At 38.1% G+C, this 24,528-nt stretch overlaps 1 protein-coding gene across 16 annotated transcripts in view; it reads right to left on the reverse strand.

The window, feature by feature from the left end:
• Nucleotides 1-24,528, reverse strand: part of GULP1 (GULP PTB domain containing engulfment adaptor 1) — a 329,862-nt gene that overhangs the window by 18,764 nt on the left and 286,570 nt on the right. For 12 of the 16 annotated variants that reach the window (XM_069577013.1, XM_069577020.1, XM_069577022.1 and 9 more), the window contains 3 exons: nucleotides 18,376-18,492; nucleotides 17,606-17,698; nucleotides 324-548 (listed from right to left, as the gene is read on the reverse strand). In XM_069577013.1, the coding sequence (XP_069433114.1) occupies nucleotides 324-548; nucleotides 17,606-17,698; nucleotides 18,376-18,492 (435 nt within the window). The remainder of the gene's footprint in view (nucleotides 1-323; nucleotides 549-17,605; nucleotides 17,699-18,375; nucleotides 18,493-24,528) is intronic. The other 4 variants (XM_069577023.1, XM_069577026.1, XM_069577024.1 and 1 more) reach the window with 1 other exon arrangement.

Raw genomic sequence — 24,528 nt, forward strand, 5'->3', positions numbered from 1 at the left:
TCCAACTCTGTGCAACCCCATAGACGGCAGCCCACCAGGCTACCCACTCCAATATTCTAGCCTGGAGAATTTCATGGACTGTATAGTCCATGGGGTTGCAAAGAGTTGGACAGGACTGAGTAACTTTCACTTTCAATTTCTCTACTAGAAACTCTCTGATGTCAGATGACCCAAGTATGCAAAAATGGCACATAAAGGCCCAAGATCACATCATCAATTCAAGACATACTTGATATTTTTAAATACTATACAAATGGCATATATTGGCAGAATTCAAAATAATATATGGGATAATAAAAATAATTCTCTATTTAGCAAATTACATGAGGTCTTGGGATGCTGTTGTCACTGTGTGGCTTGGGAAGGCCCCGTTTAGAAGGTGGTGGTATTAACAGTCCCAATGATAGTCTGGAATCAGGAGAGTTGACAGGAGTGACAATAATGGAAGAAATATTTAGACAGGGAGATGAATCATCAGTACTATGCCAGAAAGAGGGCGAGCATCTCTGAAACCCGTGTGGCTCATGATCAGACATTTTGTGCCGCAGCTGTAAAGGAATGACAGAGAAATATACTAAGGAGAAGACAGAAGACATGGAGGAAAAAGAATACATGAAAATTTATTCATTAAAGAATGTTGTGAAAATGATAAGTAATTTCAAAACAGCTTTTCTAAGATTAAAACAACTAGTTTGAGTAGATTTTTTCCTATGGCAGGACCTTCAGATTCTGTGTTCTTTAATTTGATGCTTTTTTACTGAAATATTACATTTTTATATATTTAAATAAAATATTGCATTCAATATAATTTAAGAGAAAGAAGGTAGAGAGGGAAATGAGAAATGCCTGAAGATTTATGTCTGATAGAGCTTCTTTGTGATGAGATGGAAGAAGGGAAAAATAGCAACAAGAAAAAATGTCACTGGGAGTAAAGTCTAGTAAAAAGTTAAGTCTGTAGAATTTTCAAAAAGGGGTACAACATACATTTTAGATTTAATTTGCCATTCTTTTTAAGTCTTAGTATTAGTAGTATTATACCATTATCATACTAAAGATAGGGGAATCAAGGCCCATGGATTCTTTGTGATTTACTCCTATGTAAGGTAAAAAGCAAAGCCAAAATTCAAAACAATCTGACTCCAACCATCATGCCCTTTCTATAGGTAGTGAGTTCCAAGTGGTAAAATGTTGGGGGGACGAACAGAGGCATTGTTGAGTGACTTCAAATAAATCAGAGAGATACATAATAATAAACAACTATTATAGTATACTGTATGGGGTCAGTCTTTGGATGACTTTTGGAAGCTACTTTCATTACATCATGGAAAGCTACTGTCAAATACTGAGCTGGACAGAGTTGAGCAGCGAGATGTCAGAATGGTCATTTAAAACAACCACACAAATGAAAGTACATAATAATGGAGCCTTTATTCACTTACTGTAATAGTGCAAGCAAGAGGCCAAAAAGAAAGGTCCCATTCCTCAATGAATGGTGTTGGGCAAAGGTCACAATCATCATTACAGAAGCAGGGCATTCTCTCTCTCTTGCCAGGGAGCCCTGAACAAAAGGTTACTATTGGTTTGGTTTGGTTTTGGGGTAGGGACTAGGGGCACAGAGGGAAGATCAAGGAAAAGAACTAAGAGTGGAAGATACTTAAAACTGACCTTTACTGGAGAAATACCACTAGTATTTCTCTAGTGGAGCAATACCAAGGGATCATTTCATGCAAAGATGGACACAATAAAGGACAGAAATGGTATGGACCTAACAGAAGCAGAAGATATTAAGAGATGGCAAGAATACATAGAAGAACTGTATAAAAAAGATCTTAATGAACCCAATAACCATGATGGTGTGATAACTCATCTAGAGCCAGACATCCTGGAGTGCAAAGTGAAGTGGACCTTAGGAAGCATCACTGCGAACAAAGCTAGTGCAGATGATGAAATGCTACCTGAGCGATTTCAAATACTAAAAGATGATGCGCTTAGAGTGCTGCACTCAATATGTGAAACAATTTGGAAAACTCAGCAGTGGTCACAGGACTGGAAAAGGTCAGTTTTCATTCCAATCCCAAAGAAAGGCAATGCTAAAGAATGCTCAAACTAGCACACAATTGCACTCATCTCACATGCTAGCAAAGTAATGCTCAGAATTCTCCAAGCTAGACTTCAATAGTACATGGCCTGAGAACTTCCAGATGTTCAGGCTGGATTTAGAAAAGGCAAACTAGAGATCAAATTACCAACATTCGTTGGATCATAGAAAAAGCAAGAGAATTCCAGAAAAACATCTACTTCTGCTTCACTGACTACGCTAAAGCCTCTGACTGTGTGGATCAGAACAAACTGTGGAAAAGTCTTAAAGCAATGAGAATACCAGACCACCATGTCTACCTCCTGAGAAACCTGTATGCATGTTAAGAAGCAACAGTTAGAACTGGACATGGAACAATGGACTGGTTCTAAATTGGGGAAGGAGTAGATCAAAGCTGTATATTGTCACCCTGCTTATTTAACTTTAGGCAGAGTACAAAATGTGAAATGCCAGGCTGAATGAAGCACAAGCTGGAATCAAGATTGCCAGGGGGAAATATCCATAACCTCAGATACGCAGATGACACAACACTTATGGCAGAAAGTGAAGAGGAACTAAAGAGCCTCTTGATGAAAGTGAAAGATGAGAGTTTCAAAAGCTGGCTTAAAACTCAACATTCAGAAAACTAAGATCATGGCATCCAGTCCCATCACTTCATGCAAATAGATGAGGAAACAGTGGAAACAGTGACAGACTTTATTTTCTTGGGCTCCAAAATCAATGCAGATGGTGACTGTAGCCATGAAATTCAAACATGTTTGCTCCTTGGAAGAAAATCTATGGCCAACCTAGACAGCATATTAAAAAACAGAGACATTACTTTGTGAAGAAAGGTCTGTATAGTCAAAGCTATTGTTTTTCCAGTAGCCATGTGTGGATGTGAGAGTCAGATCATAAAGAAAGCTGAGTAACGAAGAATTGATGCTTTTGAACCATGGTGTTGAAGACTCTTGAGAGTATCTTGGACTCCTAGGAGATCAAACCAGCCAGTCCTAAAGGAAATAAATCTTGAATATTCATTGGAAGGACTGATGCTGAAGCTGAAGCTCCAATACTCTGGCCACCTGACGCAAATAACTGACTCATTTGAAAAGACCTCGATGTTGGGAAAGATTGAAGGCAGGAGAAGAAGGAGACGACAGAGCATGAGATGGTTGGATGGCATCACTGACTCGATGGACATGAGTTTGAGCAAGCTCTGGGAGTTGGTGATCGATAGAGAAGCCTGGTGTGGTGCAGATCATGGGGTCATAGTGAGTTGGACACAACTGAGAGACTGAACTGAAGTGTCAAAATGTGTTTTCAAGTCCCCCCCCCCCCCAAAGATGGTCTGGATGAGATCATTAAGAGAGGCCTAGGCCAAGGGCCTCCAATAAGGAGGCCTGTAAATGGAGGCACCTGCGCTGAAATGCAGCTATGTGTAAGTAACAGTGTGGCTGCCTGGGTGGGGCAGGGGTCAAGTCTTGGACGGCAGCTCCTCTGCACGCAATGCACTAAATCTGCAGTGGTGCCAGCAGCTTTCCCCCATGAGACTTGCCACAGAAACACTTTGTAACTTTGTAGGGTCTGGAGGATTTGGCCTGGAGCCAGGCTTCTAGGCTACAAATCACGCTGCAGATATTTTTCAACACTAACAGGACTTGGTGGCAGCCAACACAAATCTGGCTTTTGACAAACTTCATGGTGAAAGATGGTAACCAAAATTATAGTTAGGAGAAACAACAAGCTTGAAAGCATCTTTAAAGTAGAAGTCACTTCACACATTTCAGGAAGCAGAGGGGGAAACAAGTCAGTGTAAAGTGAGAAATTTAAGTTGAGGAAAGCATTCAGTGAAGAAACAAGTCTATGATGGTCTGAATTATATAACATCACTATTAATATGCACATGCATGCATGCTCAGTGTCTAAGTTGCCTCTGACTCTTGTGACCTCATGGACTGTAGCCCCCCAGGCTCCTCTGTCCATGGGATTTTCCAGGCAAGAATACTGGAGTGGAGTGCCATCTCCTCCTCCAGGGGCTCTTCCTGACTCAAGGACTGAACTTGTGTCTTCAGCATTGGCAGGTGGATTCTTTACCCCTGATCCACCTGAGAAGCATATTAATATGCATACTCCCTGATGTTCAAGCTGGTTTTAGAAAAGGCAGAGGAACCAGAGACCAAATTGCCAACATCCGCTGGATCATGGAAAAAGCAAGAGAGTTCCAGAAACACATCTATTTCTGCTTTATTGACTATGCCAAAGCCTTTGACTGTGTGGATCACAATAAACTGTGGAAAATTCTGAAAGAGATGGGAATACCAGACCACCTAACCTGCCTCTTGAGAAATCTGTATGCAGGTCAGGAAGCAACAGTTAGAACTGGACATGGAACAACAACTGGTTCCAAATAGGAAAAGGAGTACGTCAAGGCTGTATACTGTCACCCTGCTTATTTAACTTATATGCAAAGTACATCATGAGAAACACTGGACTGGAAGAAACACAAGCTGGAATCAAGATTGCCGGGAGAAATATCAATAACCTCAGATATGCAGATGACACCACCCTTAAGGCAGAAAGTGAAGAGGAAATAAAAAGCCTCTTGATGAATGTGAAAGTGGAGAGTGAAAAAGTTGGCTTAAAGCTCAACATTCAGAAAACGAAGATCATGGCATCTGGTCCCATCACTTCATGGGAAATAGATGGGGAAACAGTGAAAATAGTGTCAGACTTCATTTTTTTGGGCTCCAAAATCACTGCAGATGGTGACTGCAGTCATGAAATTAAAAGACGCTTACTCCTTGGGAGAAAAATTATGACCAACCTAGATAGCATATTGAAAAGCAGAGACATTACTTTGCCAACTAAAGTCCGTCTAGTCAAGGCTATGGTTTTTCCTGTGGTCATGTATGGATGTGAGAGTTGGACTGTGAAGAAGGCTGAGTGCTGAAGAATTGATGCTTTTGAACTGTGGTGTTGGAGAAGATTCTTGAGAGTCCCTTGGACTGCAAGGAGATCCAACCAGTCCATTCTGAAGGAGATCAGCCCTGGGATTTCTTTGGAGGGAATGATGCTAAAGCTGAAACTCCAGTACTTTGGCCACCTCATGCGAAGAGTTGACTCATTGGAAAAGACTCTGATGCTGGGAGGGATTGGGGGCAGGAGCAGAAGGGGACGACCGAGGATGAGATGGCTGGATGGCATCACGGACTCGACGGAAGTGAGTCTGAGTGAACTCCGGGAGTTGGTGATGGACAGGGAGGCCTGGCGTGCTGCGATTCATGGGGTCGCGAAGAGTCAGACACGACTGAGTGACTGAACTGAATTGAACAGTTACACAATGACTGCTCTCTCTATTGACCTTCACAGACACCTATCTATATATAGATATGTGTACATGTATGCATGTATGTTGGAGAAGGAAATGGCAACCCACTCCAGTGTTCTTGCCTGGAGAATCCCAGGGACGGGGGAGCCTGGTGGGCTGCCTTCTATGGGGTCACATGGAGTTGGACACGACTGAAGCAACTTAGCAGCAGCATGCATGTATATGTATAATTTTAAGATCTATTTTATGGTCTATATAATTCACTGTAAAATTCTGTAGTTGATGGCAACCTTTACTTAACTATAGGTAAAAACTGTAAGCTCCTGGTAGACAAAACTTTGTCTTTCTAAATATTCTGTATAACTGATTACTTGGTATATAATAAACTGTCAATTAATATTTTTATCTAATTTATACTCCAACAGCTGTTTTAACTTAAACCATAACTTGACAATGACATCCGAACTGAGTAGAACATAAAAAGATATTAACTAGAAGTTATCCCTGGGATCATTTGGCTTATAAATGGGAGTACTCTATATTATGATTTGTATTGATGAAAATATATTACCAGGATCCTCAAAGCAAACTGAAGCCCAGAAAAACCTAACTTAAAAGTGCTCTAGTGTTTTATCATAGTGTTAATACTTACATTCTACTTCCTTTGAGAAAGTATACTTATATAAATGAAGAATGTATATCATATGAAAATAATAGAATGTCAGTATCCTAATTAAGAGCTGTTTTTACTCTCAATGGTAAAGCAGGGCTATCTATCAATAATTTTAGTGTCCAAAGTTTAAAAATTCTAACACTAACTAATTCTTACTAGTTTCCTTTGGCATGTGCCTGTGTGCTGAGTCGCTTCAGTTGTGTCTGACTCTTTGCAGCCCTAGACCATAGTATGTCAGGAACCTCTGTCCATGGGACTCTCTAGGCAAGAATACTGGAGTGGGCAGCCATGCCTTTTTCCAGGGGATCTTCCTGACAGAGGGATTGAACCCACGTCTGCTATGCCTCCTGCATTTGCAGGTGGGTCCTTTACCACTAGCATCACCCGGGAAGCCCAATTTCCTTTGGTCATCAGTAATCTACATTTGGTCCACTAGGATTTTTTTGTTGGGGTCATCAGTTCAGTTCAGTTGCTCAGTCGTGTCCAACTCTTTGCAACCCCATGAATCGCAGCACGCCAGGCCTCCCTGTCCATCACCAACTCCCGGAGTTCACTCAAACTCATGTCCATTGAGTTGGTGATGCCATCCAGCCATCTCATCCTCGGTCGTCCCCTTCTCCTCCCGTTCCCAATCCCTCCCAGCATCAGAGTCTTTTCCAATGAGCGTACTCTTCGCATGAGGTGGCCAAAGTACTGGAGTTTCAGCTTTAGCATCAGTCCTTCCAAAGAACACCCAGGGCTGATCTCCTTTAGAATGGACTGGTTGGATCTCGTTGCAGTCCAAGGGACTCTCAAGAGTCTTCTCCAACACCACAATTCAAAAGCATCAATTCTTCGGCGCTCAGCCTTCTTCACAGTCCAACTCTCACATCCATACATGACCACTGGAAAAAGCATAGCCTTGAGTAGATGGACATTTGTTGGCAAAGTAATGTCTCTGCTTTTCAATATGCTATCTAGGTTGGTCATAACTTTTCTTCCAAGGAGTAAGCGTCTTTTAATTTCATGGCTACAGTCACCATCTGCAGTGATTTTGGAGCTCCCCAAAATAACGTCTGATACTGTTTCTACTGTTTCCACATCTATTTCCCATGAAATGATGGGACCAGATGCCATGATCTTCGTTTTCTGAATGTTGGGCTTTAAGCCAACTTTTTCACTCTCCACTTTCACTTTCATCAAGAGGCTTTTTAGTTCCTCTTCACTCTCTGCCATAAGGGTGGTGTCATCTGCATATCTGAGGTTATTAATATTTCTCCTGGCAAACTTGATTCCAGCTTTTGCTTCTTCCAGCCCAGCGTTTGGGTCATACAGGTCTTTAAAATATTGATTCAGTTGCTTACAGGTTAATTTTAAGATTGTACCTTAAAAATCTAGACAGTCTGTTTAGAAGTTAGAAAATCCTGAAAGTGGGCCCACAAATGTATGTAAAAATTATTGACTGGTGTTGAGAAATAGCTGTGCTTCTTAAGCTGGTGTCTGCCCTCCAACTGCTTACTCTACCACCCTGGCTAGGACAGACATTTGTGCCACAGCCTGGGCTCTGCTGACATTTGTGTTTGTGATTCTTAACTTACAAACAATTTAACTTAGGGAATTAGATATTCCATCTGATTCCTTTTAAGAATGAAATATAAACCCAGCATGTTTAAATACACAGACATATTTCACTAGCATCTGGTTCTGCCCCAATCTATTAGGCCTAGTGAATAAGAAAGAGAATATGTGACTACAGCCCCTAAATGGCACACAGTGGCATTTTGGGCACTGGATAAATATTTTGAGTAGTATCTCTGAAGTTAAGGATTCAGGAACTAGTCATTTTTTAATTTTCCATTTTTAAGTGCTTGAGAATTTTGTTTTTTTTAGAAATGAAATACATAGTTCAGATAAAAATGGCTTGATATTTTTTTAGTTTGGGTGTTGTGTCAGTATTTTGATAGATGGCTAGAAACCAAAATTTTGGAACTTTGCTACAGAAATTGCTGACACTACCGTTTAATCCTTTTATGCTCACAATTATAAGTGCTTTGGTGTTTAGGAAGGTGCATGGGATCTGAATTATTATACTAAGGGAAATGAGGAAATCTATGCTCAACAATTATATGTTAATTATGCAGGAGTTGTTAGGTTATTCAGACATATTAATAATGAGTATCCATAATTAAGATTTATAGCTATTATAGTTTTACAGCTCTTTCTTTCAGTGAGTAAAGGCTTGGTATATTAGTCCATGATGAATATTTTAACCATGATATCTGCCTAAGAAAAACAATGATGAGACATCATAAAAGGGTTTGAATCCTATCAGTTAATACTGAATACACTTAAACAATAACAAAAAAATGCATTAGAGATTAAACATTCTCTGATAATACCTATAGAAATATTAGAATGATACTGAAATTTTATTTTATGCTGTTAGTTATTTTGGCAGTATAAATCTTGAGAGACTCTTTTAAAACCTAAAATAAATGATTTCAAGATTAAAACATGATTTATCACAATCATTAAAATAGTGGAATTTAAAATTCTACTTAGAATTATATTTAAAAAATAAATTCTTTGGATTTATAATTTTAATATAGATGCCTAGTTTTTCCAGGCATCCGGAGCAAGTAGAGATCAAATGACTTGATTAGGCTTTCATTGTAAGAACAGGAATGAAATATATTTTCCTTTGCATTAGACAGGGTTTACTTCTTTACAACCATCACTTGTGGAAGTAACAATTGTGAAACTGAAGTTGTGAACTGGTTATCTTTTTACTGTGGGCAACAAATCTTCTTGAGTCAATGTTCATGTTTAAACTTTATGCTTTTGTTTAAAGATTCACATTTGGTTTGTTGTGTAATTGAGAGTTTTCACAATCTTCCCTTGCCCATCTTCAATAGCAGTTGAGACAACCCCAGAGGAAGATAAATAGGCAGTTTTATTTACCCACAACGAAATACACAGTTTAGGGTATAATTTGCCCTATTAAGTCTAATCAGTGGCCACACAGTTGATTATGCAAAGGTAGACTTTATCCAGTAACAGTTGGTTTAATTGAAAAGGGGGACATTTATTTTACTCAGCAAGAGAAAGTCCAGTGTTTCTTAGGACTGCAATTTTATTCATTTAACTTCCTGGCAATGATCTGATTTGGTTAAAGCCTTCTATAGCCAGAAAAGTAAAATGTAAGCATGCAAACACAAGAATCATGAACAATTTGATTTAACTTGTATGTCTACATCTTATAATGGAATGATCTTCTGGAGTGCTCACAAGGCTAAGAGGGCAGAATAAACCTTTTTTTTTTTCTGATATAAATACAGGCAGCACTGTCATGTGAATGTAACAAATGGAAATCAGATTGTCCCTAGTTAATTAGTACCAAATGGTGGAAAACCCAACCTCTAATCTATTGCCAAACCACTAGAACACAGCAAACAGCACAGTCAAGCAACGGAAATTTCTCAGTGTATCTAAATTACTGTATAAAATAAAGACCCAGTTTCTAAAACCAATGAAAAGATTTCCACAATTTCAATATGATACAGAGGTATGTAATATGGGTACTATCAAAGGATATTTCATTTGCCAGAAAAGGAACCCAAAATTGAATCATCCAAGTGGTGTTTAGGAGACTTATAAGCATTCTGGTTGTTAAGGACAAGTTTAAAGACAACATGCCAATTTACACAAGAAAAGATGAAAAATAGGAGTAGGCTTTCATTTAGTATGAGGAATTGCTTTTAAGTGAAAAAGAGTTTCAGATATATAATGATATATAGTTTTGTGGTTAGAAATGTGCTTTAATGTAATAATTATTTAATCACTATGTATTATTATATAGTACAATAATACTGAGCACAAAAAAGTCTCTTATTTTTGTTTCCTTAGCTGGAACCATGTGAAAGTGGAAGTGTTAGTTTCTCAGTCATATCTGACTCTTTACAGCCCTATGGACTACAGTCCACCAGGCTCCTCTGTCCCTGGAATTCTCCAAAGAATACTGGAGTGGGTAGTCATTTCCTTCTCCAGGGGACCTTCTCCACCCAGGGATTGATTCTGGGTATCCTGTATTGCCAGCAGATTCTTACCCATCTGAGCCACCAGAGAAGCTAGAACTAAAATCTTACACTAAATTTTATACTGGGTATATTAACTACAATAAACAAGAGTCCAAACGATGACAGAAAAAGAGCAATTTAAATCAATTACTGTAGCATGGGGCTTCCCAGGTGACTCAGGGGTAAAGAATCCTCCTGCAAATGCAGGAGATATGAGTTTGGTCCCTGGGTCTGTAAGATTTCTGGAGAAGAAATGTTCTCATCTACACAGTGACTCCTTAGAGGACAAAGGTTCTCCATCTGGAACATTCTACTCAAAAAGGCCTCACATTTTTAATATAGAATAATGGAGAAGGAAATGGCAACCCACTCCAGTGTTCTTGCCTGGAGAATCCCAGGGATGGGGGAGCCTGGTGGGTTGCCGTCTCTGGGGTCGCACAGAGTCGGACACGACTGAAGTGACTTAGCAGTAGCAGCGATGAGGAACTAAAGAGCCTCTTCATGAAAGTGAAAAAGCTCTCTTAAAACTGAACATTCAGAAGGCTAAGACATGGCATCCAGTCCCATCACTTCATGCCAAATAAATGGGGAAACAATGGAAACTGTGACAGACTTTATTTTCTTGGGCTCAAAAATCACTGGAGCAGTGGACGGTGACTGAAGCCAGGAAATTAAAAGACATTTGCTCCTCAGAAGAAAGGCTATGACAAACTTAGACAGCATGTTAAAAAAGCAGAGACACTACTTTGCTTACAAAGGTCTGTCTAGTCAAAGCTATGGTTTCTCCAATAGTCATTTATGGATGTGAGAGTTGGACTATAAAGAAGCTGAGTGCTGAAGAATTGATGCTTTTGAACTGTGGTGTTGGAGAAGACTTTGGAGAGTCCCTTGGACTCCTAGGAGGTCAAACCAGTCAGTTCTTGAGGAAATCAACTCTGAATATTCATTGGAAGGACTGATGCTAAAGCTGAAGCTCCAATACTTCGGCCACCTGATGTGAAGACCTGACTCATTAGAAAAGATCCTGATGCTGGGCAAGATTAAAGGCAGGAGGAGAAGGGGAAAACAGAGGATGTCCCTTTATTTGGGGACATCCCCAACCGCGATGGTTGGATGGCATCACCAACCCAAAGGACATGAGTTTGAGCAAGCTCTGGGAGATGGTAAAGGACAGGGAAGCCTGGCGTGCTACAGTCCATGGGGTCACAAAGAGTTGGACATGACTGAGCAACTAAAAAACAACCACAAATTCATTGGAAGGACTGATGCAGAGGCTGAAGCTGCAGAACTTTGGTTACTTGATGCAAAGAGCCGAGTCACTGGAAAAGACCCTAATACTGGGAAAGATTGAAGGCAGGAGGAGAAAGGGGTCAATAGAGGGTGAGATATTTGGATGGCATCACTGACTCAATGTACATAAGTTTGAGCAAATGCTGGGAGATAGTGAAGGACAGGGAAGCCTGGCATGCTTCAGTTCATGAGGTCAAAAAGAGTTGGATATGAGTGAGTGACTGAATAAAAACAGCAACAAAGGATCACCATCTATAAGGCTGAAATTTCTTAATAGAAGATCTGATCCTCTAAACTATTATTCTATGTTACAGAAGGCTGCATGGCACTGGAGTGTCGGCTGCACATGGACATCACCAGATGGTCAGTACAGAAATCAGATTGATTATATTCTTTGCAGCCAAAGATGGAGAAGCTCTATACAGTCTGCAAAAACAAGATTGGGAGCTGACTGTGGCTCAGATCATGAACTCCTTATTGCCAATGTCAGACTTAAATTGAAGAAAGTAGGGAAAACCATTGAGGTAAAACGAAATCAAATCCCTTATGATTATACAATGGAAGTGACAAATAGATTCAAGGGATTATATGTGATAGACAGAGTTCCTGAAGAACTATGGACAGAGGTTCATGACACTGTATAAGGAAGGGATCAAGACCATTCCTAAGAAAAAGAAATACAAAAAGGCAAAATGGTTGTCTGAGGAGGCCTTACAAATAGCTGAGAAAAGAAGAGAAGTGAAAGGCAAAGGAGAAAAGGAAAGATATACCCATTTGAATGCAGAGTACCAAAGGATAACAAGGAGAGATAAGAAAGCCTTCCTCTGTGATCAATGCAAAGAAATAGAGGAAACCAATAGAATGGGAAAGACTAGAGATCTCTTCAAGAAAATTAGAGATACCAAGGGAATATTTCATGCAAAGATGGGCACAATAAAGGACAGATATGCTATGGACCTAAAAGGAGCAGAAGATATTAAGAAGAGGTGGCAAGAATACACAGAACTATACAAAAAAGATCTTCATGACCCAGATAATCATGGTGGTGTGATCACTCACCTAGAGCCAGACATCCTGGAATGCAAAGTCAAAGGGCCTTACGAAGGATCACTATGAACAAAGCTAGTGAAGGTGATCGAATTCCAGTTGAAGTATTTGAACTCCTAAAAGATGATGCTGTGAAAGTGCTACACTCAATATGCCAGCAAATTTGGAAAACTCAGGAGTGGCCGAAAGGTCACTTTTCATTCCAATCCCAACGAAAGGCAATGTCAAAGAATGCTCAAACTACTGCACCACAGCACTCATCTCACATGCTAGCAACATAATGCTCAATATTCTCCAAGTCAAGCTTCAACAGTATGTGAACCGGGAACTTCCAGATGTCCAAGCTGGATTTAGAAAAGGCCGAGAACCAGAGATCAAATCGCCAACATTCATTGGATCATCGAAAGAGCAAGAGAATTCCAGAAGAACATCGACTTCTGCTTTATTGACTATGCCAAAGCCTTTGACTGTGTGGATCACAACAAACTATGGAATATTCTTCAACAGATGGGAATAGCAGACCACCTGACTTGCCTCCTGTGAAATCTGTATGCTGGTCAAGAAGCAACAGAACTAGACATGGAACAACAGACTGGTTCCAAATCGGGAAAGGAGTACATCAAGGCTGTATATTGTCACCCTGCTTATTAAACTTATATGCAGATTACATCATGAGAAATTATGGGCTGGATGAAGCACAAGCTGGAATCAAGAGTTTCAGGAGAAATATCAATAACCTCAGATATGCAGATGACACCACCCTTATGGCAGAATGTGTAGAGGAACTAAAGAGCCTCTTGATGAAAGTGAAAGAGGAGAGTTCAAAAGTTGGGTTAAAACTCTACATTCAGAAAACTAAGATCATGGCATCTGGTCCCATCAGTTCATGGCAAACAGATGGGAAAACAATAGAAACAGTGACAGACTTTATTTGGGGGGGGGGCTCCAAAATCACTGCAGATGGTGACTGTAGCCATGAAATTAAAAGATGCTTGCTCCTTGGAAGAAAACCTATGACCAACCTAGAGAGCATATTAAAAAGCAGAGACATTATTTTGCAGAAAAAGTTCTGCATAGTCAAAGCTACAGTTTTTCCAGTAGTCATGTATGGATGTGAGAGTTGGACTATATAGAAAACTGAGCACCTAAGAATTTATGCTTTTGAACTGTGGTGTTAAACAAGATTCTTAAGAGTCCCTTGGACAGCAAGGAGATCCAGCCAGTCCATCCTAAAGGAAATCAGTCCTGAATATTCATTGGAAGGACTGATGTTGAAATTGAAACTCATCAATACTTTGGCCACCTGATGCAAAGAACTGACTCTTGGAAAAGATCCTCATGCTGGGAAAGACTGACGGCAGGGGTACAAGGGGACAACAGAGGATGAGATGGTTGGATAGCATCACCAACCCAATGCAAGTGAGTTTGAGCAAGCTCTGGGAGTTGGTAATGGACAGGGATGCCTGGTGTGCTTCAGCCCATCGGGTCACGACTGATCAACTGAACTGAATTGATGTTACAGAAATGAAGCTTTTTAACTGTGTATCATTTACTAGGGTAGATGGCTTGTTATCTTTTAGTTATCTATAAATGTTACCAAAAGTGTTTATTTTTCTGATTCTTCCCATAACTAACTTTATCTGCTAATTCATTATACACTGATTTGACAAGAACAGCATCCATACCAGTAATTTACATTATTTTCATTTTCTACATTATTTTTAATACCACAAACCCCCCAAATTCTATTCCTACTTTTGTTCTCTTTCCTCCCTCTCTTGTAAAGATTATTAATGCTGAGATCAGAGATAAATACTCTATTTTACTTTGACTAGCAGTTGCTTGATGTGGACTATATTGTGTTTGACTGGCAAATCCTGAGATTTGAGAAAACTACCGCATTAAGTATTTATTTTTTAAGCCAAATTATAGTATCACACTATTTATAGAGAACCATTTTTGAATTGGAGTTTGCAAAAGAATTATTACTTCTGTGTGATTTAGGAAAGTTTGGCTCCTGGGAGAATCAAGGTTTCTTTTAGGTGAAGAGTCATCTGTGTTAGGGGTTCTTCTTATTACTACACACTGAAAACCCATGGAGAGTTTGAAGCCAAATTAATCCTATATAACAACCCCCCATATTGTAATTTCAGTGTGCATAAGGGGATTCATAATTTACTCCTATGCTTTTCAATTAATATATTAATTGCTGGCTACTCTTTTAAACAAGCTGCCAAAATTTTAGAAATTTTGGAGCATTCTAGCTTCAGTCCTCTGAGAAAAAAACAAACAAAATGTGTAGAATCTCATTTCTGGAGTTATAAGTCCAATGGTGATTTTCTGTGTGTGAACTTTGCTAGACTCTGAGGTACCTGGTGTTCCAGCAGTTCGTCCTGTAAAATTAATGCTCACACTTCATAAGAAAGTACATATGTAAAACATTGCCAACTTTATGAAAATTTACTTTACTATAGGCCCATTGCAAGCTATTAGAAAAGAGATACATATACTTTACATTTATATTTTAATTATTTAGAATTTCATTATTTTTCAAATTCAATTTCAAAAGTTTGAATCATTAGTAAACCTTCAGAAGATTGGATATTTATGAGCATGGGAATATTTCGTAATTACTAAATAACTGTGGTTGTGGTTTAGTTGCTAAGTCGTGTCTGACTCTTGCGATCCCAGGCAAGGGGATTCTCTAGGCAAGAATACTGGAGTGGGTGGCCATTTCCTTCTCCAGGGTATCTTCCTGACCCTGGAATTGAACCCTGGTCTCCTGCATTCCAGGCAGGTTTTTTACCGACTAAGCTATGAGGTAGGTCATTTAATTTATTTTATTTTTAATATAAGAAAAAGGGAGATAATTTTAACAGGATGGCATACAGATGGACTGAGTTTTACATTAATTTATTTCTCAGCTACATAACTACAATGAAAATTAAAGGCAAAAATATTTGTGCATAGTCTCTTCAAAAAGATGTTAAAAAGTTAATAAATGCCTATAACAGAATATTCAAATCAGGTATCTTTAGCAATTTAAAAGCGCTGAGTTCACTTTTTTTTTTAAGAATCAAATTCTATTTTTTAATCTTAAGAAGATGTATTAGCAATTTCAAAAATCACATAATAAGACTTTAGGAGCTGAAAAGTTATGAGACAAGTAATTTTTTTAAAGTTAAAGAAAAAATATAGACAAAGATATTACCACAATAAAATAATGTAGGTAGATTGTAAAATTATAATTTGAGCTAGTCTCAAAATGATGAATAAGGTAATAAATGTTCTACATGTGTATTAAGTACAAAAGAATAGTTTAGAGAAAATCATTTCTCTTTTTTAATAATCTGTTTCACAGGATGGCTTATAAGACTTTCAGTGAGACGCAAACAAGGGTTACTCCATTAAGGGACTAAAGGTTGAAGAGCTGATGTTCTGCCTTGTGGTGGGGAAGGCAAGAACAAAATCATCATTTTGATGAGAAGCAAATGATGATGGTAGTAAAGATAAACACTCAATGAACATGAACTTGAGCAAACCCCGGGAGACAGTGAAGGACAGGGAAGCCTGGAATGCTGTCCCTGGGGTCAGACATAACTGAGCCACTAAACAACAACAACAACAACAACAACCACCCATAGAGCAATATTATGATAAGGTCAGAACTTGAAGAGAATGCTTCTGCACCTCACTGTACATTACAGAGGTACACAGCAACTTTGGAACCTCTCTCACCTTGGCTATACCAACCCCACGGTTACAAACTATATTCCAAGCAATGGACACAACTCTTTCAGTGTGGAAGATGGAAAAGTGTCAGTTTAGAAGCAAACAGAAGTTTTTGGATCCATTTCCAGGGGACACCAAATTTAAAACTTCTTACAGAGGCATTCTTCATGGTAATGAACTGGTGAAATAGATTCTAGTGTTGTTTAGTCACTGAGTCATGTCTGGCTCTTTGTGACCCCATGAACAACAGCATGCTAGGCTTCCCTGTCCTTCCTTATCTCCTGGAGTTTGCTCAAATTCATGTCCATTGAGTCAGTGATGCTATCTAACCATCTCATCCTCTATAACCCCCTTCTCCTCCTGCTTCAATCTTTCCCAACAGCAGGGTCTTTTCCAATGAACTGACTCTTCACATCACGGTGGCCAAAGTATTAAAGCTTCAGTTTCAGCAACAGTCCTTCCAATGAATATTCATGGTTGACTTCCTTTAAGTGAAATATTCTAGTAGCAATTCTAGAGAGCATTAATTGTGTATATATATATTCTAAAGAGTTTGCCTAAGGACAACCAAAATTGACTTGCAAGTGAAAATCTGCAGCAGAAAATTCTATCCAGTAGTTTCTAAATGCCATAGTTGAGTTACAATTCATAGTATCATACCAAAAGTTATATATATGAAAATTTCTAAATGCAAAATATAATATACACTTTAATGGAGAATATCAATACAGATAAATCTAAAAGAAAATAAGATTCCCAAGTATATTTTGCCTTACAGAAAGCATCAACTATTTTAAATTCTATCTCCCTCCAAAAAATTCCTTTAACCAAATCAGAAAATAATGGCATCATACATTAAGATGACAAAATGATTTCAAATATATGCTAAACTAAAAATGAATAATTTAACTATAAATGTACAGAGTGTTATCTGCACAGACTATCACTGATTTTCATGTGTGAAATATAACTGTGTCACTCACAGTAGGAGCCCTTTCTATATAATATGAGAAACCAATTCGATCTTGTTAAGAGTTCAGCTTCTATAATGAAGTTTAGAACTCCATGGGTAGATTGGCTTGGGTCATTAAATCTAACTTCAGTAAACAGTAATCAATTGGAATGAAAGAAAGAGGAAACAATCAAATAGAGGGCTGAATTATTCTAGAGAAAAGAGCAGCATGGAAAAACAATTCTGATCTGAGCTACCTAGGTAATTTTAAGTTTTAAATTAATCTTATTTAGCACCTTTTATCTCTATCTAGGTTTAGTTTAAAATGACTGATCCCAGAATATTATTAATATTTCAACTATTGAAGAGTTGATGATTCAGACATGATTTATCATCATGAAATCATGTTTCTTTAGGGAAAAACCATGCATGTATTCTATATACTTACTGGAGGTGTTGATATTTGGGTTATTCTTAACTGGTTTTCCAAATCTTGTACTTTGTTTTTAAGTTCCGTATTTTCTGTTTCTAAGTCTTGAATCTAAAAATTAAATGAGTATTGAACAATCTTCAGACATTTATTCTTGGAAAATATTGGCTGTTAAATTAGCTACATTAATGAATAGGATTTCACATTATTTAAACTTTTAATGTATTTTTCTGTGCATTGGGTGAAATTTATTTTATAAAGCTTGAGCTATGTCGTAGAATTCGAGGTTACTGGCAAGACATACTATTAAATTTAAAATATGTTTTTACATGTGTGCAAATTTCATGTTCCTAATACCTCTGTGTTTTCCTGTAGTGCTATGTAAGCTGTACCCATAATCTTGGAGCATAACCGCAGGACAGTGAAACTTGCTTATGATGATTTTGAAGAGAGTGGAGAAAGGGTGTAATTTAATTATAAAGGAATCTGATCTGCATGGGAAACCACTTACCCAGCATCTGCTGCTTCTGCTGCTCTGATCCCCATGAGAAGCATCAGGAAGTGAAACAAAGTCACATGAGAACACTAAGTTCTTGTGGGAATTCAATATAAAATGGTTAAAAACTGTGCAGGGGATCAGGAACGAAAAGTTATAGGAACACAGAGAAAGCAGTTCCAATCAGTGTGGGGGAAATTGAATGGCAGGGCTTCTAAATTTGTTTGATGGTATGCAAGTTTCCCTGTACTTACATCATATAAATGCAAAATGACAAGCTTAGTTTACTCACTCTTTTCTGTAACCCTGCAATCTGTTTTCTTGTTTCAACATCTTTTCCTCCAGATTCTAGAAATTTCCTGTACGCCAGGTCAAATGCTTGGCCGATTGTTAATGTTATCTCTTCAGCCTTTGTGAAAACCAAACAAAGAAGATTTGCAGTTTAATAATAATCTGTTAGAATATTCTTTGAATCAAGAAAAACATTAACCTGACATATTTCAAAAGGGCAATGTCTAGGGGCAGAAGTGTAGTAAATGAGCAAAAGTAATCTATGCTAACACAATCATTTAAAGCCTAACCAACCATGACATAAAAGAGAAGTGTTTTGGATATTAAACGAATAGCTGTTGAAGTTCCAAGCAAGAGTCCCGTCCAGATTCTCATCTCTTTTATCACAGCATTTCCCCTACTAGTTTGTTTTTCTCCTTTCCTCAGATATTTAGTGCCTATTAAACGAAAGCACAGTGCCAACTGCAGACTTTCTCGTAGCTTTGCTACTTATTTTGTTTTCCTAGTGAAGAGGGTTTGTTAAACCTGGCAGGTAACTTGAATGAGGTTGGCTGGGTGGTGTCTGTGGAAAACCTGAGGTATGCCTGCTCTAAAGGGAGCAGCTGCTATTCAGTTCCAGTTAATTGTTGGAAATGAGCAATTCCAACCCAGAGTTGTCAATTTTAAATAAGTGAGATGGGACCAGAAATCTGAATTTTCATATGGAAAATTTTAAGTGGTAGTAAACAATATTTTTTTAAAACACAGTGCTGACTGAAAAACTGTATCTGTCATCTGAATTTGGCCTCATAAAACAATTACCTCTGATCTATTTACTAGGAACTGCCCCAGATAGTCTAAGTCTACCAGCTCATTTTTTCTCCAATGATATTTCAGCTGATATCACAGTGTCTTAGTGAGAAAAGTGTAAACACTAAATAAAGATTTATTTAATTAACATTATAAAGAAATTTGGTAAAGGCATTAATTGATTTAAAGCATCACAAATATTTCATATTTAATGGTAAGAACTCCAGATGACATAACAACTGGTAGCAATATTACATCTTGTAAATACCCTGCTTTTACTAATCTACTACAAATCTTAAAATTTTGCTATTTTCTATATGCAATCTAAATTAAAAATGTTTTCTAAATAAAGCTTACTTAATTAAGACATTATTATTTTTGTAGTTCACTATTCATTTACAAAGGCTGTTAAACATAAAAAAATGTTATAGAGTCTAACCTGGTGAATTAAAAAATGCAAAATATATGCCTACACTTATATAAGAGGACTGTCTTACAAGAAAGATGGAAAATAAGCTATGCTAAGGAATACTATATAATACTGAATAAATTAAAATGAGCTTAATGTATCTTCTTAATAAGACAATGTGTTTTCCTCAAATAACAAGGTGTATAAGACAGAGAATTATTTAAATAACATGGTTGATTCATCACTAATAATATCTGACTTCATTATTGGTTGTTTACAATAATAATTTTTAAAACCATATTCACTTTTTATGGTATGAAATATATTTTTAATTAAGATGGCATTTTTGTTGTTGGTCAGTTGCTCAGTAGTGTCCGACTTTGCAACCCCATGGACCGCAGCACATCAAATTTACCTGTTGTTCACCATCTCCCAGAGTTGCACAAACTCATGCCCACTGAGTCACTGATGCCATCCAACCATCTCACCCTCTGTCATCGCCTTCTCCTCCTGCCCTCAATCTTTCCCAGCATCAGGGTCTTTTCAAATGAGTCAGCTCTTCGCATCAGGTGGCCAAAGCACTGGAGCTTCAGCTTCAGCATCAGTCCTTCCAATGAATACTCAGGACTGACTTCCTTTAGGATAGACTGTTGGATCTCCTTGCAGTCCAAGGGACTCTCAGGAGTCTTCTGCAACACCACAGTTCAAAAGCATCAATTCTTTGGCGCTCAGCCTTCTTTCCGTTCCAACTCGGAACTACTGGAAAAAACAAGCTTTGACTAGACAGACCTTTGTCAGCAAAGTAATGTCTCTGCTTTTTAATATGCTGTCTAGGTTTATCATAGTTTTTCTTCCAAGGAGCAAGTGACTTTTAATTTCATGCCTGTAGTCACTATCTGCAGTGATTTTGGAGCCCAAGAAAATAAAGTCTGTTACAGTCTCCACTGTTTCCTCATTTATTTGCCACAAAATGATGGGACCAGATGGTATGATTTTTATTTTTTAAATGTTGAGTTTTAAGTCAGCTTTTTCACTCTCCTCTTTCACTTTCATCAATAGGCTCTTTAGTTCCTCTTTACTTTCTGCCATAAGGGTGGTGTCATCTGCATATCTGAGGTTATGGATATTTTTCTTGGCAATCTTGACTCCAGCTTGTGCTTTATCCAGCCCAGCATTTCTCATGATGTACTTTGCATATAAGTTAAATAAGCAGGGTCACAATATACAGCCTTGATGCACTCCTTGCCCAATTTGGAACCAGTCTGTTGTTCCATGTCAGGTTCTAACTGTTGCTTCTTGGCCTGCGTACAGATTTCTCAGGAGGTAGGTAAGGTGCTCTGGTATTCCCATCTCTTAAGAGTTTTATACAGTCTGTAGGGATTCACACAGCTGAAAGCTTTAGCATAGTCAATATAGCAGAGGTAGACGGTTTTCTGGAATTCTCTTGCTTTTCGATGATCCAGCAGATGTTGGCAATTTGACCTCTGGTTCCTCTGCTTTGTCTAAATCCAGCTTGCACATCTGAAGTTCTTGGTTCACACACTGTTGAAGCTTACCTTGAAGGATTCTGAGCATAACCTTGCCAGCATGTGATATGTGTAGCTAAATGCCATCTCATTTCACAACTGTACACATATCACATGTGTTATGTATGTTATGTTAGTTGCTCAGTTGTGCCTAACTGTTTGCAACCCCATGGACTGCAGTCCACCAGGCTCCTCTGCCCATGGGATTTTTCAGGCAAGGATATTGGAGTGGGTTGCCATTTCTTTCTCCAGGGGATCTTCCCAACCCAGTGACTGAACTCGGTCTCCTGCACTGCAGGCAGATTCTTTACCAACTGAACTACAAGGGAAGCCCCTGTAGATGGCATTTACCTCCCCGGTAAATGTTCACCATATATTATCTCCATGGGTTTTCATGACTCTGTGAGGTGGGGATTATTATCCCCTCAATATTTATGCAACTGCAATTCTTTGTGTCACTTGTCTAAAGGCTCATAGTTAGAGGAAACCTTGGATTCAGATTCAGAATATCTGAGTCTACAAGCCTCAGACTTTTGAGGGTAGGGGATGAAGCATATACATTTAAATGCACAGACCACAATTATACAACCAGATGTACTTTGAACACAATGTACATACTTATAAAACCACCATATCATTAGAAATATAGAAGATCTCTAACATCCTTGAAAGCTCTTCTACACCTATGCATGAGTATTCAGTCACTTTAGTCATGTCCAATTCTGTCCAGTACTATGGACTGTAGCCTACCAGGCTCCTCTTGTCCATGGGATTCTCCAGGCAAGAATAGTGGAGTGGGCTGTCGTGCTCTCTTCCAGGGGATCTTCCCGACCCAGGAATTGAACTTGTGTCTTTTGTGTCTTCTACATTGCAGGTAGACTGAGCTCTAATTTCTATCACCACAGATGAGTTTGTCTGTCTTTGTATCTATAAAAGTGGGCCATCCTATATATTTTTTTATATTCATCTTCTTTAGTTTATCAGATCTTATATTTATGATTTATTGCTGATTACTTTCCAACCAGTGAATATATCTCAAATTGTTTTTTCGTTTGTCTATCAAGTGAAGTTTGTGGTGTTTTCGGTTCTGAGTTACAAATAAAGATGTTACAAATATTCCTGTAAAATCTTTTTGTGGACATATGTTTTTATATTTCTGGGTAAGTATCTAGAAGAAAGTGAAAGTGAAGTCACTCATTCATGTCCGACTCTTCACGACTCCATGGACTACCTACCAGGCTCCTCCGTCCATGGGATTTTCCAGACAAGAGTACTGGAATGGGTTGCCATTTCCTTCTCCAAATATCCAGAAAGAAATTACTAAATCATAGGATGTGTCTACATTTAACACTATAAGAAACTCCCAAAGTGCTTTCCAAAGTAGTTGTACCATCTTATATTCCCACCAGCAGTGAGAGGGTTGTATTTGCTCCACATTCTCACGAATATCAGATACTGACATCTTTTCAATTTAGTCATCTTATTGAATGAGTAATGCTATAACAGTGTGCTTATTTTTATTTATTTTCATTGGAGTTTTTTTGCTTTACAATGTTGTGTTAGTTTCTACTGTTTCAAAGCAAATCAGTTATATGAATACATATATCCCCTCTTTTTTTGATTTTTCTCTCAGTTAACACAATGCATTAAATCTGAATTTCCCTGTTGAACAATTAGCCCAGTTTCATGTAATCATTAGCCTTTGTTATACATTCACAATGAAATCCCTGTAGACCACAGTCTCATGCCCATCTTTTTTAAAGTTTTTTTCTGTCTTTTTATTCTTGATATTTAGTTCTTTATAAATTCTGAACATAAATCCTTTTTCAGATTCATGTAGGTGACTTGCCATTACACTTTATAATACTGTTTATAGATTAATGGAAAACATTTATTGATTAAGGCCCATGTATTATTTTTTGTTCTGTTATGTTTAGTGCTTTTGGGGTCATTTTTAGACATCACTCTCTATTCAAAGTTCATAGAGAGATTATCCTATGTTTAATGAAATTTTTGTAGCAGGCTATAAAAGCTTCTAATTTTATGCTTATAATTCATTGTAAAGTATTTTTATGTAGCATAAGTACGAATTAGCTGTTAAGCATTATTTGTCCAGTTGTTTCAATATCATTTGTTAAAGACATCCTTTCTCCATTAAATTGTCTTCTCACATTTATAGAAAAATCAATTGACCACATATGTGTAGATACTTCTGTTTTCTACAGTAGAGTCTGTTTACTATTTATCTGTGATTACGTTAATATCAGGAGACCTGGGTTCGATCACTGGGTCAGGAAGATCCCCTGGAGAAGAAAGTGGCAATCCACTCTAGTATTCTCGCCTGGAAAATCCCATGGGTGGAGGAGCCTGGTCCATGGGGTCCATACACTTCATGTGGTCGTAAAGAGTTGGACATGACTGAGTGATTTCACCTTCACTTCAGAATTACCTGATTCTGAAATGGTTTATTTGAAATACATTGTGAAATTAGGTAAATGTGCCTTTCAACTTTGGTCTTTTCTTTCAAGAATAATTTTTCTGTCTACACTGTTTTCTATTACCATATTAAAAATAACTTTTCTATTTCTACCAAAATTCCCATTGTGATTTTCACAAGAATTGTACTGAATAGATTTGTTGAAATTGACCACTTAACTAAATTAAGCCTTCAAACCTATTAATATGGTATCTCTCTCCCATTATCTGTCCTTGAGTAACTCCCAAAGTTTGCTCAAATGCATGTCCATTGAATTGATGATGCTATTCAACGATCTTATCCTCTGTCATTCTACTTCTCCTCCTGCCCTCAATCTTTCCCAGCATCAGGGTCTTTTCTAGTGAGTTAGCTCTTTGCATCAGGTGACCAAAATATTGGAGTTTCAGCATCAGTCCTTCCAATGAATATTCAAGGTTGGTTTCCTTTAGGATTGACTGGTTTGATCTCGTGCTGTCCAAGGGACTCTCCAGAGTCTTCTTCAGCACCACAATTTGAAAGCATCAATTTTTCGGTGCTCAGCCTTCTTGATGGTCCAACACTCACATCTGTACATGACTACTGAAAATAATCATAGCTTTGACTATATGGGCCTTTGTCAGCAGAGTGATGGGACTGGATGCCATGATCTTAGCTTTTAGGATTTGGATCAGTTCAGTTCAGTCACTCAGTCATGTCCAATTTCTTGTGACCCCATGAACTGCAGCATGCCAGGCCTTCCTGTCCATCACCAACTCCTGGAGTCCACTCAAACCCATGTCCATTGAGTCAGTGATGCCATCCAGCCATCTCATCCTCTGTCGTCCCCTTCTCCTCCTGCCCTCAATCTTTGATTTGGATAGATAGAAAATGTACAATTTTGTACAATTAATTCTTGTACATTAACCTGTATCTTGCGACTAATATTGTTTCATAGTAATAGTAATTTGTAGATTT

The sequence above is a fragment of the Ovis canadensis genome, chromosome 2 (genome assembly GCF_042477335.2).
Source record: "Ovis canadensis isolate MfBH-ARS-UI-01 breed Bighorn chromosome 2, ARS-UI_OviCan_v2, whole genome shotgun sequence".
NCBI lineage: Eukaryota > Metazoa > Chordata > Mammalia > Artiodactyla > Bovidae > Ovis > Ovis canadensis.